Here is an 18,047-nt window from a genome sequence, read left to right on the forward strand (position 1 = left end):
ATTTGTTTAGACTATTCAAATTATATTATTAGACAAAATGAAAACTGGTTAAATGAAACTTCGCAGATACTTTTGAAAATTGGTAAAAAACGATCTTATCCCTTAATGTATTTAGACTTTCAAAATACGTAAGATAAACAAGCTCTTTAATAAATCTATGAGCTTAGGGCACTAAATATCAGTAAATTATTTTATTTAAGCAATCTAGCACCATTTAGTATATGTTACATTAGTGCATTTTAGTGACTTTTTGACCATGAGACTTACCTATACTCATGAAATGGTCTTTTCAAAAGGACTGGTATATTTGAAACACTACTTCATTTATTGAAAGCATTCAACTCGGTGTGCAGTATTTTGTGCACCTGTTTCCACACTTGAATTTGCAAGACCTGGGGATCTTGTTCAAATACAGATCTGATTCATTAAGTCTGGGTGGGGCCCAGGATTCTGCATTTCTGACAAGCTTCCAGAGGATGCTAATGCTCCTTGCCTGGAAACAACATGCAGAGTAACAGGGTTGTAAAGAATAGAAAATACCGGGTTCAGAAGTCCACAATGAATGTGTTTAGATTTTTCTGTTTTTATGGGCATTAGTTCTTTAATTTGCTAATTTACTTTTGATGCCAGGAATATTTTATATCAATTTATTAACATTTATTTAAGCGTGTATCAAAATTAGTGATTTTATTTTGCTTCCTAATACCTCTTCTGAAGTGATAATATTAAGTATTGTTTGATAACCTTATTTTTCCAGTTGGAAAGGCTGATGCGGGAGTTCTGAGCTGTCGTCTTTCTTCAGATACTGACCTCAGGCTAGATACTCAGTTCCCTAGGCCTTAGTTTCCTCTTCTAGATCAGAGGTTTTCAAACACTTGCTTTCAGAAATCAGAGTATGTGCTTCAGATGAGCACTGGTGAAACAGGGCTGTGGGTCTGCACCCATTACAAGCACAGCCCTCTTACAATAATTTGACGAATATAGGCACACGAACATTAATAAACATCCATAGAAGAATACCATTTTGTCAGTTTGGTTGGCTTTGTTGTTTTTATTACTTTTAAGCTTTTAATTGGTTCTAAAGGTACCTTGTTGGAAGTCTGGTCATCTTTTTCTAATAGAAATGTAAGGCACTTTTGTACGCAGGTTTTGTGCAGCTCCACACTGGCATTAGTTTGCACCGTCTTTACAGTGAACTTGCTAAGCACTTAATTGTTCAGTCATAGTCATAGTGGTATGCGGTGTCCGTAAGCCAAAACCAAATACAGAGTACTTTATTTTTAAATAAAATTGGTAGTGTTGAAACCTTGATTTCAAACATTTGTTTTTATACAAATAGTAAAATAACCACCATCTTCTCTTTTTAGAATCAAGTCACTTAGAACAACAGCTTGAGGAGGCCAACTCTGTGAGGAGAGAGCTAGATGATGCTTTTCGACAAATCAAGGCTTATGAAAAACAAATCAAAACACTACAACAAGAAAGGGAAGAATTAAACAAGGTAAAAATATGTGGATAGATTGTTAAAGCTGCTTTTGAATTCTTAACCTTGTTTAATTTGTATACTGAAAGCTTTCCTAGTAAATTATAGTAACATAAAGTATATTTTGTCTGTAAAATATCAGTTTAAAGATTTAGGAATTATTTTGGTGTATTTCATTTGATTAGTAGCTAGTAATGAGGTAACTTTTATATTCTCAAGATTTTAAAGTTCAGAATCATTTGTTCTTTTGAGAAGTTAATAATCAAAGGACTTAATTAAAAGTAAATGTTGGGCACCTGGGTGGATTAGTTGGTTGGGCAACTGCCTTCGGCTAGGGTCATGATTCTGGAGTCCCCGGATCAAGTCTCAGTCATGATTCTGGAGTCCCCGGATCAAGTCTCACATTGGGCTCCCTGCTCAGTGGGGAATCTGCTGCTCACTCCATTCCTCTCCCTTCTCATGCGTGCTCTCTCTCTCTCAATCTCTCTCTCTCTCAAATAAATAAATCTTTAAAGATAAATAAATGTTATTGAAAAATATTAAAAAGTAATAAGTAAATAGTAAGCCATAGTTAGTATCTATGGAAAAATTTAAAATATAGGCGTATTTTCATTGTGATTTGCTGATATGAACATTTTAAAAAGATTAAAATAAAAATCTTTTAGTGTTTTAATTATCTTTTAAAATGTCAGTTTATCTTTCAAAGCATGGATGAACAAGCTAAATTTATTTTCATAAGAACTTTATGTAACACTCAAACAGTATTGTGACCATCAATAAAATTTACTAATGGCAGAGACACTCTAACACATTCAGTAGGGTTCAAATAATATTCAAGCACCAGAAAATACCTGAACCACTCAGTGTATATATTTTGCCTTTCATTAACAAAATAATGTTGGAATTAATACTAGCCAATAAAATAAAGAAATGAGTGGTTTTTGGCGTAGTATAAATTGTATTCAATGATATAATATATAATTGATGATATTAATGAATTTCTTTGGGGGAAGATTTTAAAGTCTTGCTGTCAGTAAAGAAGTCGAGGCAATTAAAAATAAAACCCGGGTACCTGGGTGGCTCAGTGGGTTAAAGCCTCTGCCTTCGGCTTGGGTTGTGGTTCCGGGGTCCTGGGATCGAGCCCCGCATCGGGCTCTCTGCTCGGGGGAAGCCTGCTTCCCCCTCTCTCTCTGCCTGCCTCTCTGCCTACTTGTGATCTCTGTCAAATAAATAAAATATTTTTTAAAAAAATAAGTAAATAAAACAAATAACCTTTTGCTGAGGAAGCTAATAAAAAGCTAATAAAAAAGACTAACAGAAAAATCTATAAAGATTAAATTGAATTGGTTAGTATATTTTTACTTTTTCTAACATATCATGTATTATTTGTTTATTATTACTTTTTTCTTAATGCAGTTACAAGCAGTGTGGTGTACAGATCTGTTTAAATTCATGGCCAATCTAATAATATTTTGAATTTATAACATGTTCTACTTGTTTAAATAATATTATAGTAATATTAAAATGGTAATCACTGTACCAAATTTTATGTCAATCATTTCCTTAAGGAAAAAATTTTTATTACATATTAGTATGCCTCTAAATAATATATAATAAAATATATATATGTGGTGACAGATGGTAGCTACATTTCTCATGGTAAGCACTGAGTAAAGGATAGAATTGTCTAATCTCTATATTATACATCTGAAACTACTATAACATTGTATGTTAATTACACTTCAGTAAAAATAAATAAAAATGCCAGTGCCAAATACTGAAGATGAGATTATAATCTGATACATTATTTTTGGAAAGCTAATTTGCAGTAAGTATCCAAAGCCTTAAAGTACTGAACTACTTGATAGAGTAAACTCCATTTGTCCAAATTTAAGAAGATAATCAGACATTCAAAGATTTGCTCACAGAGAAATTTCTCAACACATTGATAAAGGAAAAATATTAGAAACAACTGAAATGCCCAACCCATTCATATGATGGACTAGTGAATAGCCATTGAACTTGCTGGCTAAAGCATTTTTAATACCATAGGAAATTAAAAAAAAAAATTATATATATATAATTTAGTGTTGCTTTTTTCCGAGCTTTATAAAATGGTATATGCAATTTCTTGTAGTTTTTTTTCCACTCATTATATTTCTAAGATTCATCCAAATAGCCATAAAACATTCATGTAGTTGCTGTATAGTATACCATTATGTGAACACTTCAGAATTTATACCATTCTTTGTGTACAGATACTAAGGTTGCTTATACTTGACAACTACTGTAAATGAATATTCTTGAACATATATACTGATCTGTACACACTTACTTATACAAACATGAGTAGAATAGTTGGGTCATAATTAATGAAAATACTCTATTTTTTATTATAATATACTAATTTATACTTTAACTCCCACCACCTAGTGTATATTCAATAGTACTTCATATTATTAGGTATATTATTTTGTCCAACCTTAGTTGAAATTGATATTTTAGGTCTAGAATGATATTTTGTTATAAGGTCTTAACTTCTCTAATTACTAATGATGTTGAGTGTCTTACATATGCCCATTTCTCATTTTTATTTCTTTTGTGAAGTGCCTCTCAGTATCCTTTGTATAAATGTTTCTCTTGGGTTGTTTGTCTTTTTCTTATTGGTTAGCTAAGAATTCTTGAAAATTTCTATATTAATCTTTTGTCAGTTGTGTATGCTACAGATATCTCCCAGTTAGTGGCTTGTCTTTTCACTTTCTTTATGGGATTTTGAATAACAGAAGTTCTTAGTTTTAATGTAATCAGATTTATCGATCTTTCTTTTTAAAGTTTTGCTTGCATGTGTAAGGAATATGAGGTTAAAAATTCCGTTTTTTTTTTTTTAAGTGTTCAGTTTTTATTTTGCAGTTTTGAAGTTTGGTCTTTTCATATTTAAATTTTTAATACACTAGAAATTTATTTTTTGTATCGTGAGATAAAGATCCAATTTCAGTTTTTCCTATGTAGCTAACTACTTACTCATTTACTAAATAACCCATCTTTTCCACAGTGATGTGTGATGTCACCTCTGTCGTATGTTACATTTCCATTTATGGATGAGTCTGTATCTCATTCCTTAAAAACTGTGATGGGATTTTTATTAAAATTGCATTAAATTTGTAATTTCAGGAGAATTGACATCATTACAGTATTGAATCTTTAAGTTCTTACTATCCATATTTATGAATATTATTCCAAATGCACATAACAGATTTCAAGAGCAGAGTATAGTATTGTGATATATGTAGAGCAGAAATAACCACATCCCTCCGCTGTGTGCTAATTCTTACCTCTGGGGGCAATGCAATGAGAGCTGGATAGGTAAAACATGACATATATGGGAGTCTGTGTTGTGAGTCAGGGTGTTTATATAAAGAGTGGCGGATGCTTCCTACCGCTGCCCTGCCGTCTCCCGCCCCAATCTCCACCCACCTTTCTGAGAGTCTCCTTGGAAATGTCAAGAGAAGGATCTATAGCTCTGGAATATAGATTAGTCACTCCAGTGGAAAGATAAGCCCAGAGTCTCAAGCTCTTTAAAGAGGATCCCTTCCTGATCCAGGCTCCTCTCCACACCCCTTGCTGAAGCATAAGCACATACATTCAGGAGTTAAATCTCTCTGGAGTTTCTCATTTTAAATTAGACATAAATTACAAGACTTCCTTTTAGTCCAGATTCCAGGTTTCAGTAAAATTTGTTTACAAAGGCCTATCCATAGAAAAATATAGAAATATTTTCTCTAGACTCCCACAGTCCTTCCACAAACATGGTATATCTCTTCATGTCTTTAACATCTTTTAAAATGTTTTTCCATAAACTTTTATCCATGTCTTATTTGCCTTTCTTTAAATTTATTATTCTATTTTTTCATTGTGATCAAATTTATTGATCGACCATTTAAAATGGTATTTTTAAAATTATATTTTCTTACTGATTTTGTTCCAGCAACATTACTAAATTCTTCTTAATTGTACTAATATATTTGAAATTCTTTATGGTTCTCTGCAAATAATGACAGTTTTGTTTCTTTTTCTGTTTTTTTATGACCTTTCTTATCTTTCCTTGTCTTGCTGTATTAGCTAGAACCCACAGTACAATGTTGAATAGAACTCGTAATAGCAAGCTTCCCTGTCTTATTCCTGATTTCAAAGAAAATGCCTTTACTGGTTGACCACTAATAATGTTTTCTGTAAGTTTTTGGTAAATAATTTTTATCAGGTTAAGAAAGTTATCTTCTGTGTTCCTATTTTGATAATCATTTTTATCAGGAATGGGTATAGGACTTACCTAATATGCTTTTTTGTACACTATTGCAACCAATTTCTAGAAGTTTGTTGATATATATTGTTGTAATTATAGGACTGTTCTTCTTTAGTAACTTGGTTTGGTAAATTACATTGATGAATTTTTTTTCTGATGTTAAACTATTTTTGCATTTCTGGATTAAACCTAAATTTCATGTGTATTATATCCTAAATAATAATATGCTAGTATATGTAACACTTACATAATAGCACTGTTTGTTATTATTATTCTCATTTTATAAATGGTGAGACCAAGCACAGAGAAGGTCAAGCGCTCTTAAGTTCATAGAGCTAGAAAGTGTTGGAGCTGGAATTTCAAATACAAGGAGTCTATCCAGATTTCATGCTTATCTGCTTTGTATGTCACTGGAGTTGATTTGCTAAATTTTTGTTATGTTGGATTTTTTGTTTGCATCAATATGATTGGCTTGTACTTTTTTTCTATTGTTCTGGTGTTTTTACAATGTCAGGGTTATTTTGGTCTCATAGAATGAGTTGGGCAGCATTGCCTCTTTTTCTCTTCTTTATAAAAGTTTGTGTAAGAGTAATGTTTATTCCTTGAAACACTGGAGGAGTCACTTGTGTAACCCTCTGAGTTTGGAAATCCTCTCCCACTGAGGGGATGGGGAAAGTTTTTTAACTATTTATTTAGGTACTTTAATTATTATAGGAGTACTTAGGCATTCTATTTCTTCATGAAACAGTTTTGATAAATTGTATTTCTGTAGGAATTCATTCATTTCAAAAGCTAACAAATTTATTGACAATGTTTTTCATTAGATTCTTTCATTAGCTTTTTAAAATCTCTTCAAGATTTGTAGTTATAACCTTTTTTCTGAATATTATTTCTTTTTGCATTTATTCTTCTCTCTTTGTTTGATCTCACCAGATACTTGCCTGTTTTATTATTTTTCTCAAAGAACCAACTTTTGTCTTTGTTGTTGTTCCTTATTCTGACATTTCTGTTTCATTAGTTTATGTCCTGATTTTTATTATCCTCTCATATTGGCAGAAGCATTAATGTGTTCTGACTCTTTTTATGCAAAATTTCATTGAATTTATCTTTTTTGTTGTTTCAATACAAGGATTTCAAGTTATAAATCTCCCCTTAAGTAAACCTTTTACTGAAGCCTCAAGTTTTAATATATGTACTAAAGACTTTCATTGTTTTTGTTATTTTCATCTTGTTTTTAGTTCTAAATATTTTAATATTCTTTCACTTTTCTCCTTGACCAGTGAGTTATTATGGAATTTAGCCTTTTTATTTTTGATTTCTGTTTAAAAGTGATGATATTAGAGAACTTGATCTTTAATATGTTCTTTGAAATCTGCTGAGACTTATTTCATGGCCTAGACAGATTGTTACATTTTCCATTATTTATTTATTTATTATTATTATTTTTTAAAGATTTTATTTTTAAATAATCTCTATACCCAACATGGGACTTGAACTTGCAAACCCTGATGAGGAGTCATATACTCTACCAACCAAGCCAGCCAGGTGCCCCATTTTTTAATGTTCACTATGTGCTTGAAAAGAATGTATGTTGCAATATTGGGTGCAGCTTCTACATATAATGCTTGATCATCCTCTCTATATTCACTATTTTTAAATTGCTCAGTTTATCAATGATCATCAAATCGAAATTTCTCATTATAGTCATACCAATTTTTCTATGATGTTCTTACAATTTCTTTGTAATCTATTTTGAGTCTATCTTGTGGAAAGCATAAAAGTTTAGAATAGCATTTCTTTCTAGTGTTGAATTTATCATTGTGTGGGACATTCTCTATCATTAATACTTTTTCTATTAAAATCTAGATATTATTTTTGATTTGGTATAACAAACTTCGCCCTTTTATATTTGTTTTGACTATCAATGTGTATAGACAAGTTTCTATCAAATTTCTGCTTTATATTTGTCATGCTTTTTTTTGTGCCTTTGTTTCCTTTCTTGCCTTTTTAAAATTGTGGTAAATACATGTACTATAAAATCTATTCCAATCATTTTTAAAACACACCATTCAGTAGTAAAAGTGCAACGAATCTCCAGAACTTTTTTCATCTTGCAAAATTTTTTCTTGAATTTTGATTGAAGTGTTTTTCTCCCCACTTTACTCAATACTTGTTTTAATAGTTCCTAGTAGTTGCTCTTGAGTTTTGTCTTACATATTTAACAGAGTCTAAATTTAATATCTTAAACCACACCTCCCAAACAATTTAAGGATCTTTAACTCTGTTACCTCTTCCAATGCCAATGTTTTTTTATTAATATTTTACTTATATCCTTTTTGTTTGGAACAAACAAAATATTTTGTTTATTTGTTTGGATACGGATGAGACATTTTTATAATACAGTCTCATCCATGTGTTTGTTCACATTCACATTTATGTTTACCAGTTTCTTAGTCCTCCATTTCTCTGTCATTAGACTTTGCTTTTTTTTTTTAATTTTTTTTTTTAGTACATCATTAGTTTTTGATGTAGTGTTCCATGATTCATTGTTTGCGTATAACACCCAGTGCCCCATGCAACCCTTGCCCTCCTTAATACCCATCACACGGCTTGCCCATCCCTCCCTTCCCTGCCTCTCCCCACGAAACCCTCAGTTTGTTTCCTGGAATCCATAGTATCTCATGGCTTGTCTTCCCCTCTAATTTCTGCCCCCTTCATTTTTCCCTACCTTCTCCGAATGTCCTCCATGCTATTCCTTATGTTCCACATACAAGTGAAACCATATGATAATTGTCTTTCTCTGCTAGATTTTGCTTCTATAATTATTTTTCTTTTTCCTAAAGTAGACCTTTAGAGGTTTCTATTTAGTGGAGATCTGTTAGTGATAAGTTCTGTCAGTTCTTGTTTATATGAATATAGTTATTTAGCCTCATACCTGAAAAGAAATTTAAATTAGTTAAGTTAAAATTTAAGGGCACCTGGGTGGCTCAGTCGTTAAGTGTCTGCCTTCAGCCTAGGTCATGATCCCAGGTCCCGGGATTGAGTCCCGCATTGGGCTCCCTGCTTGGTGGGAGGCCTGCTTCTCTCTCTCCCATTTTCCCTCCCCCTGCTTGTGTTCCCTCTCTCACTGTGTCTCTCTGTCAAATAAATAAATAAAATATTTTTTTTAAATTAAAATTTAAAGTTAAAATACAATTTTAATTACCTCATTAGAAACATTTCCCCATTTCTATTGTTACTTCTTAGTCTCTCTTCTTTTGTTTTTGTTTTTGAGGATGGAAATTCCTTTGTGATTTGCCTTTTTTGCTGACTTCAAGGACATTTATTTTTATTTGGTGCTACACAGTTTTATTTTTTTGAAAGTTTCTGGATTTGAACTTTAAAATTTTTTCTTGCTTCATAAATGAAGAACTTACTGCATTGATGGATTCGGGTCTTTAATTTTAACACTTATATTTTTACATTTCTAAATGTTCTACATAGTTTTATAAATCTGCTTGGTCATTTTCAGTAGTCTTTTTTTTTTTAACTCCTCAAATATTTCATATGTACCCATTTTATATTAATACTTGGTAATTTAATGTTCAAATATCACTGGAGTCTGTTTGCTCTTAAAAATCCTACATTTCATTGAGGCTCTTTACTCAAAAGCGATTTGCATTTTCTTTTGCCAGAAGGCAGACTTGGTGCTTTAACTCTCACTTTGATATAGGAGTTTATTTAGCTTTCTTTCCTTGCTTCTGGACTGAGGTTTAGTGTCCACATAAGAGTATTCCTTATTTTTTGTCATTTGTAATGATATAGTATAATTTTTAAAAATCTCACAAGTATCCATTCCATTTCACAAAATCTTTATTTTGACCATTGTATCTGGTGTTCCTATACTCTTCATTTATTTGTAGAAACTAAGATACTGGCAAATTGAATCAGCTGTTCATCACAATTAGCATCAGGAATCGAGAATATCAACAGAGCACCCTGCTATTAATATCTGTTCAGAAATAGCTGATTTCTTTTAATTTTGTCCTGAGATGAATAATTTTGGCTCTTCTTGACTTCACGATAGCTACTTTGACGGCCAAAATTGGTTCCTAGGTTGCAGAATTGGTAACTTATATTCTTTTTACAAAACTGTAGGAACTAGTCCAGGCTAGTGAGCGATTAAAAAACCAGTCCAAAGAGCTGAAAGACGCACACTGTCAGAGGAAACTGGCCATGCAGGAGTTCATGGAGATCAATGAGCGGCTAACAGAATTGCACACCCAAAAACAGAAACTTGCTCGCCATGTCCGAGATAAGGAAGAAGAGGTGGACCTGGTGATGCAAAAAGTTGAAAGCTTAAGGCAAGAACTGCGCAGAACAGAGAGAGCCAAAAAAGAGGTTAGTAGTCAGGCAGATTTTTTAGTGCCCGTGGGGTAGTGATTAAAGCTGCTTTTTCAGATTAGTGGAATAATGTGTATCTCCTTCTTTAATTTTTGAAAACCCTGTTTTGTTTTGCTTTGTTTTAGTTCAGTAATTTTATTAAATACGAATTTCAACATTTGAGTTATCTTCTTGTTACAAGGTAAATTTCCATGGGGAAAAGGATTTTATTGGGAATACAATTATAACCATGACATCTGCTTTTTTCATTTTATTTTAAAGCTGGAAGTTCATACAGAAGCTGTGGCTGCTGAAGCATCTAAAGACAGGAAACTGCGTGAACAGAGCGAGCACTATTCCAAGCAACTGGAAAATGAATTGGAGGGACTAAAGGTAGTGTCTGATTTCACATTTGTGAAGTTACACCAATTTTCTTTTCTTTAGGCTTAAAAGAAGTGTTAGTTTATGTATTCTCTTTGACGTGGAGTAAAAACTATCCTTCAAACCTAATCTTAATTCTCATTCCTAGTGGGAAGCTGATGTAGACTTCAGCATCATTCTGGAAAGAAAGGGAAGGTTGTGTTTAATAAGGAGAAGAAATCTATCGGAAAATATCAAATATTTAGGAAGAACTGCCCACCTGGACAAGATGTATCAGTAATCTGCATGGGGTGCATTGTTAAATACCCAGACCCTCATTTTATAAATGACATAGGTGAGGCGAAGGGGTAGCTCCACAGATACTTCTGTTACATGGGTGAGACAATAATAGGCATGGGCCACCACATCTGAGCAGAAGTGCTTACAAGGGAGATCCTTGTGCCTGCTCTGGAGTTAGACTGCTTGGTTTTAACTCCTACCCTCATCAGTTACTAGCCATGTAATGCTGCAAAACACTTACATCTCTCTGGACTTTAATTTTCTTATCTGTAAAATCCTATCTCATTGGTTTTATTTAAGGAGTATATGCACATATTTGTAAAGTGCTCTCAGCCTTGATAATGTTGTGTATGTCAAAATGAGAGAATTGGGATTAAATTGACATCCTATTTCTGCAACACTAAATTATAATCTGAACATGATCCCTGCCTTTTCTCCACTCTGACCTTAGCAAAACTGTCTCCTCTATGCTGCCCACCAGCCTTCACCTACACCCTCTACTTGTATAACCATGTATAGTCTAGTCTTACTCATCTGGCAAATATAAGAATCAAGTTGAATGTCATCTCAGGAAGTCTATGCTACTTTAGAATTCTGTTAATAACTTTGGCATAGATTTTATTGTATTTATCCACAAAATGTCTCCCTGCCTAAACTGTGACCAAACTTATTGGAAACAGGTATAGTTTTAACCTGGGTCAGGGCTAGATTTTAATACTTGTTTAATAAATGTGTTAAATCAATGAATGAATGTAGAATTGGTCAGAACTTTTCTATGACTGTTGAATATCAGTGGTTGCAAATGAGGTTTCTCTGCTATAAATATAAACTCTAGATTGTATTTCTTATTTTTAGGCATTGGTTTATTTGTTTTTAATTTTTTGGTTTATCATATTGTACAATCATGAGTCATGGTTAGCTTTCCCAAGCAGAGGTGTTTCTTCTGTGTACGTATGCTTCTGGGACAGTAGTAGTCTATGGAAGTCATTAAATTACTGACTCAAATAATTTTCAGTCCGTGACTGTTTTGTTTCTAGCACTGTTTTAGGTGATTTGGGTAACAAATAAACAAATAAAGTACAGACTGGAAGGAATCTTAGAGATTATTTGCAGTTGAGGAAATTGAGACCTAGAGGTGTTAAGGATTATGTCATCAGTAGAGTTAAGTGCAGTTTAAATACGGGTTTTCCAACTCAGTGCCACATTCTAGCTACTAGTCTTTTTTTTTTTTTGTAAGAATCACTGATGCTCTGAAAGTTTTGAATAACCTGTATTTACTGACCACTCAAATGCTCATAGTCTCTTCTGTAATTTATAAGTTAAAATTAAAAATAGAACTACCCAATACATAAGTAAATGCATTTAAAATGCTTTTCCCAGGACCTGGCAGAAAGTAAAAGCTCAGCAAGTATTGGCTGTGATCGTTATATTACTGTCATTTCTTGAGGATATATTTTTTAAAGATTTTATTTATTTATTTGCCAGAGAGAGAGAGCACACAAGTAGGTAGAGCAGCAGGCAGAGGTAGAGGGAGAAGCAGGCACCCTGCTGAGCAAAGAGGCAAATGTGGGACTCGATCCCAGGACGCTGGGATCATGACCTGAGCCGAAGGCAGATGTTTAACCGACTGAGCCACCCAGGTGTCCCTCTTGAGATATTTTCTAAAACTGGAATTTCTTGGTTTAGTTTCTTCTAAACCTATTTTGGCGATTCTAAAAGTCTGTAGGAATCTTCAGTCTACTAGGAATACTTTTCAATGGAATTGAAGGGAGAAATAATTATTGAATAACAGAAAATTCAGTATCCCATTTTCAATACTGCATAGAACATACAGAGAGAAGATGATTTAAGGTAAAAAGTCTTGAATAACACTATAACCAACCAGACCTTCCACTCAACAGCAGAACCATATTATTCTCAAGTGCACATGATATATTCTCCCAGATGAGGCTGGATGTTAGGCTACAAAACTAGTCTCAAAAATGTAAGAAGACTGAAGTCATACAAAGTATCTTCTCTAGCCACAGTGGAATGAAGCCAAAAATCAGTAACATAAGAATAACTGGAGTGTTAAAAAATATATATGTGGAAATAAAACAAGATACTCTTAATTAATGATCAAAGAAGGACTCAAGGGAAATTAGAAAAATACCTATAGAGGAATGAAATTAAAATACCACACTGGATGCAGTAAAGGCAGTGCTCAGAGGACGATTTGTAGCTGTAAATAACTATATTTTTTAAAAAAGAAAGGTCTCAAATTAGTTGCTTAATTTTACTATCTATGGTTATAAAAATAAGAGTAAAGGAAACTCAAAGCTAGCAGAAGGATGGAACTAATAAAGATTAGAGCAGAGTTAAATAAAATGAGGATAGAAAATAATGAGAATGAAACCAAAAGTTGATTATTTTGAAAGATAAACAAAATTGACTAACCGTTATAAAAGCACACAAATTACTTTAAATGGCTCAAAAAAAAAAAAAAGAAAATCTAACAGACTTATATCAAGTGAAAAGATGTAGTCAATAATAAGGAGACTTGTGGCAAAGAGAAGTCCAGGGCCAGATGCTTTCACTAGTGGACTGAACCAAACATTTAAAGAATGAACACCAATCCTTCTTAGACTCTTCCAAAGATAACAAGAATAGGGAGAACTTCTCAACTCATTCTTTAAGGTCGGCATTACCTTGATACCAAAGACATCTTAAGAACATTACAAGAAAAGAAAATTACAGACCCGTATTCCTAATGAATATAGATGTATGACTCCCCAGCAAAATGCTGGCAAACTAAGTCCAAAACCATATTATAAAGATGATGCACCCTGACATTGGTTCATTTCAGGAATATAAGGGTGGCTCGGTGTAAAAAAATATATATATAATACATTAATAGGACCTGGGAGAGGGGATGATTATTTTACTTGAAGCACATAAATCATTTCACAAAATCCATTATCCTTTCATAATGAGAACCCCCAAAAAACTAGGAATAGAAGGGAACATGTTCAACATGATAAAAGATATTTATGAAAAGCCCACAGTTAACATTATACTCAATGTTGAACAAATAAAAACTTTCTCCCTAATATTAGGAATGAGACAAGGATGCCCATTTTTACTGCTGCTATGTAATATTCTACTGGTGTATTTAGCCAGAGGAATTAGACAAGAAGAAGAAATAAAAAGTATCCAAACTGGAAAGGAAAAAGTGAAACTATCTCTGTTCATAGATCACATGATCCTTTATATAAAAATATTCAAAAGAATACTGCCAGTTTTCAGTCCAGCATTTAAGAAGCTTGGGAGCCACTTTGTTTGAACAAGTAAAAAGTTGAATAAATAGAAAAATCAGCAACTCTTCTTATACCTGTAGGAGAAATGGCATCACAGGACAAGGTGCTGCCCCTAAATTTGGAGGCACTCCCAGGTAAATACAGAGACTCACAACTTACCAGAGCAGAAACCTTTGTAGGCATCAGTGTCAGTGTTTGGAAACCTGAACTACAACTGAGAAATCATTAGCGGCTCAGTGTAGACAGGTCTGAGATATAAAATCTCCAGAGAACCCAGTCTTGGGGAGGCTTCTGTGAGTTTTACTTCCTGACCTCTAACAGGTTCTCAAAACAAATATCAGAGAAAAATCCTCTTGTGCTAGCAGTAAGGAAAAACATTTTGAAATATGCCAGAGTAGCCAGTTCCTCTTAACAAGGTCTGCTCTCAGGAGAAACTCTTCAACCAGAACTGAACTTGCTGGAGTTTCATCAGAGCCCAATGGACTTGAGAGAAGGAGAAGAACAAATCCCAACCTGCTGTGGTCATCCTGTCCAAACTGTGGGGGAGAGAAAGGCTGACAGAGTTGTCTGATGTTGACAGTCCAGAGGCAGCAGCTTAAGAAAAGACTGATATCTAATCCTAGGACTACAGAACACTTTCCCTTTCCCCACAACTTACTGCCACATTATTAAAAGCCTATTTATAGCTGTTCCTTTTACCCAGCACATCATGTGCACCTATCAACAAAAAATTAAGATATATTGAAAGAAAGAAAACACAGTTGGAAGAGACAGAGCAAGCATCAAAACCAGACTCAGATATGGCAGAGATGTTGAAATTATGAGATCGAGAATTTAAAATTATGATTGATTGATAATGCTGAGGACTCATTTAATGGGTAGAAAATATGGAAGAATAAGTGAACAATGTAAAAAGAGAGATGGAAATTCTAAGAAAGAACCAAAAAGGAATGCTAGACATAATAAAAAAAAAAATACTGTAACAGAAATGAAGAATGTCTTGCGGCACCTGTCCAACTCAGTCGGAAGAGCATGCAACTCTTGATCCTTGGGGTTGTGAGTTCAAGCCCCAGAGTGGGTGTGAAGATTACTTAAAAAAGAAAAAAGAAAAACACGAAAATAAATGAAGAACACCTTAATGGATATGGGGTATAGCCAAAGAAAGAATTTCTGAGCTTGAGGATGTCTAAATAGACATAGACAAAACTGAAAGGCAAAAAGAAAAAAGATTGGCGGGGGGGGGGGGGGGGGCCAGAGGAGAATATCCAAATACTGTGGAGCAACTATAAAAGTTGGGGATGGAGATACCAGAATGAGAAGAAAGAAGAGGACAGAAGAAATGTTTGAAACAATAAGGACTAAGAATTTTCTCCAAATTATTGTCAAACACCAAACCACAGATCCAGGAAAGTCAGAGAATACCAAGTTGGAAAATGCCCAAAGAACTACACCTAGATATATGCCATTTTCTAATTGTAGAAAGTCAAAGATAAAGAAAAACCTTGAAAGCCAAAGCAAAAAACAAAACAAAACGAAACAAAAAAACCCAAAGGATATAAGACAAGGATTACCCTTACTTCTCAGAAACTTGTGCAAACAAGAAGAAAGGAGACTGAGATATTTAAAGTGTTGAGAGGAAAAAAAAAATCAACCTAGAATTTTGTGTCCTATGAAATTATTCTTAAAGTGAAGAAGAAATACTTTCTGAGACAAAAACTTGAGGAATTTCTTGCCAGTAAACCTGCCATGCAAGAAATGTTAAAAGGATTTTTTTTAGAGGGGAGGAAAATGATATAGGTCAGAAACTTGTATCTACATAAAGAAAAAGCATCAGAAAAGGAGTAAGCCAAGGTGAAATAAATAGAAACTTTTTTTCTTATTCTTAATCTAATAGTTTGTTCAAAATATTAATAACAGTGTATTCGATTCTGTATACATACACACAAGCTTATATGTACTTGTATTAAACTAAAATGTATGAAAGCAGTGATTTAAAGGATGGGAGGAGGAATTAGGATTATTTCATTTTAAGGGATTTGCACTACTCCTGAAGTGGTAGAATGTATTTTGAAAGTGGACTTGGATTGTTGCAAATACTGCGAACTGTATTACAACCACTAAAAAAGAAGAATCCTCAGAACAGAGAGAAAATAGGATCATATAAATTGTTTAACTAAAACTGTAACAGACAGAAAAGGAACAGAAGAAAAAAATAGGAATAAAGAACAAGAACGGTAAATGGAAAACAGTAGCAAATATGGTAGATATTAATCCAGAACTATCAATAGTCACTTGGAATATCAGTGGTCTAAGTACATCAGTTATAAAACAGAGATTGTTTCAGGCTGGATCAAAAAAATATCCAACTGTATGTTGTCTTTAAGAAGCCCACTTTAAATATAGACAGATATAGTTTAACTGAGTGAAAAAAGACATATTATGCTAACACCAATGAAAAGAAAGTGGGAGTAGCTATATTAATTGCATAGTGGAATTCAGAGTAAGGAAAGTTTTTAGGAATAAAAAGGGCATCACATAATGATAAGAGAATCAGTTCTTCAAGAGGACATACCAAAACTTAACATGTAGGCATGTATCAGTGCGATATCAAAATGTGTGAGGCAAAAACTGATAGCACTGCAAGGAAAAATAGATGAATCTACCATTATAGGTGGAAACTTCAACACCCCTGTTTTAGAAATGAACGAATCCAGGAGCCATAAAATCAGTAAGGTCGTAGATGAGCTCAACAACATCATCAACCACATGGATGTAAGGTATATCTATAGACTACTTCATATAACAGTAGAATGTGCATTCTTTTCAAGCTCACATGGAACATCTACCAAAGTAGACCATGCATTCTGGTCCATAAAACAAACTTTAACAAATCCTTAAGAAATGTAAGAGAATAGGAATCATGCAGTGGCTGCTCTCAGACCACAGTGGAATTAAACTAGATGTCAACACCAGAAATATAGCTGGAAAAATTCCAAAGTAATTCTAAATAACACATGAGTCAAAGAAAATATCTTGAGAAATTTTAAAATATTTTGATCTAAATAGAAATGAAAACAAATCTAACTTACTAAAATTCGTGAGATATAGTGACAGCAGTGTTTAGGGGCAGTTTATAGCATTGAATGCATATATAAGGAAGAAAAAGATCTAAAATTAATCCTCTTAGCTTTCACTTTAGATACTAGAAAGAGAAGAGCAAATTAAACCTGAAGTTAACAGAAGAAGAAAAATAATAAAAATTAGAGCTTAAACTGATTAAATTGAAAACAGGAAACCAATGGGGGAAAAAATGAAATCAGAGCTTATTCTTTGAAAAGATAGTAAAATAGGTAAGTCTTTTGTTGGGCTAATTAAGAAAAAGATCCCTTTCATCTATTTTTGAGAGTAATTATATCAATAGCCTTCTAACATTAAACTGTTCTTACATTTGGGAATCAGTTGCTGGTATAATTGAATTTCAATACAGCAATGGATTAGGATTATTAATATTTTAATAACAAGTTCTGTTGTTAAATTTATACTGGGATGAGTCTGTCATTTTATTTTTTGTATGCTCTTTTGGTTGGGTTTTGTTTCCGGGTTATGTTAACTTTATAGAAAGGAATCTCCTTTTTCTTTGTGCTCATGGAAATAAACATTTGAAATCTGAAGGAATTCTTCTATAATACGTTCTTTGTTATACTGTAGCTTTATTAATGCTTTATTTTATTTTTCACCCATTTTGAGATAGTTTGGTTCATTTTCATTTTTCCAGTAAAAATGTCTTTCAATCAGATTTTTCAAATTTTAAGCATAGTGAGTACTTTATATAAATTTAATAACTTCCCTGGATACTTGAAAAGAAGGGGATTACCTTTCAATATTAGTTTATATTATTTCATATGTTTGCATTTCTCTTAATGCTATTTCTTGTTAAAGTTTTCTT

At 33.1% G+C, this 18,047-nt stretch overlaps 1 protein-coding gene across 13 annotated transcripts in view; it reads left to right on the forward strand.

Annotated features, from left to right (window-relative positions):
• Window positions 1–18,047, forward strand: part of CDC42BPA (CDC42 binding protein kinase alpha) — a 329,012-nt gene that overhangs the window by 204,731 nt on the left and 106,234 nt on the right. For 11 of the 13 annotated variants that reach the window (XM_059412594.1, XM_059412582.1, XM_059412585.1 and 8 more), the window contains exons 12-14: window positions 1,368–1,501; window positions 9,921–10,163; window positions 10,428–10,538. In XM_059412594.1, the coding sequence (XP_059268577.1) occupies window positions 1,368–1,501; window positions 9,921–10,163; window positions 10,428–10,538 (488 nt within the window). The remainder of the gene's footprint in view (window positions 1–1,367; window positions 1,502–9,920; window positions 10,164–10,427; window positions 10,539–18,047) is intronic. The other 2 variants (XM_059412592.1, XM_059412593.1) reach the window with 1 other exon arrangement.

This window comes from Mustela nigripes, chromosome 10 (assembly GCF_022355385.1).
Source record: "Mustela nigripes isolate SB6536 chromosome 10, MUSNIG.SB6536, whole genome shotgun sequence".
Lineage (NCBI taxonomy): Eukaryota > Metazoa > Chordata > Mammalia > Carnivora > Mustelidae > Mustela > Mustela nigripes.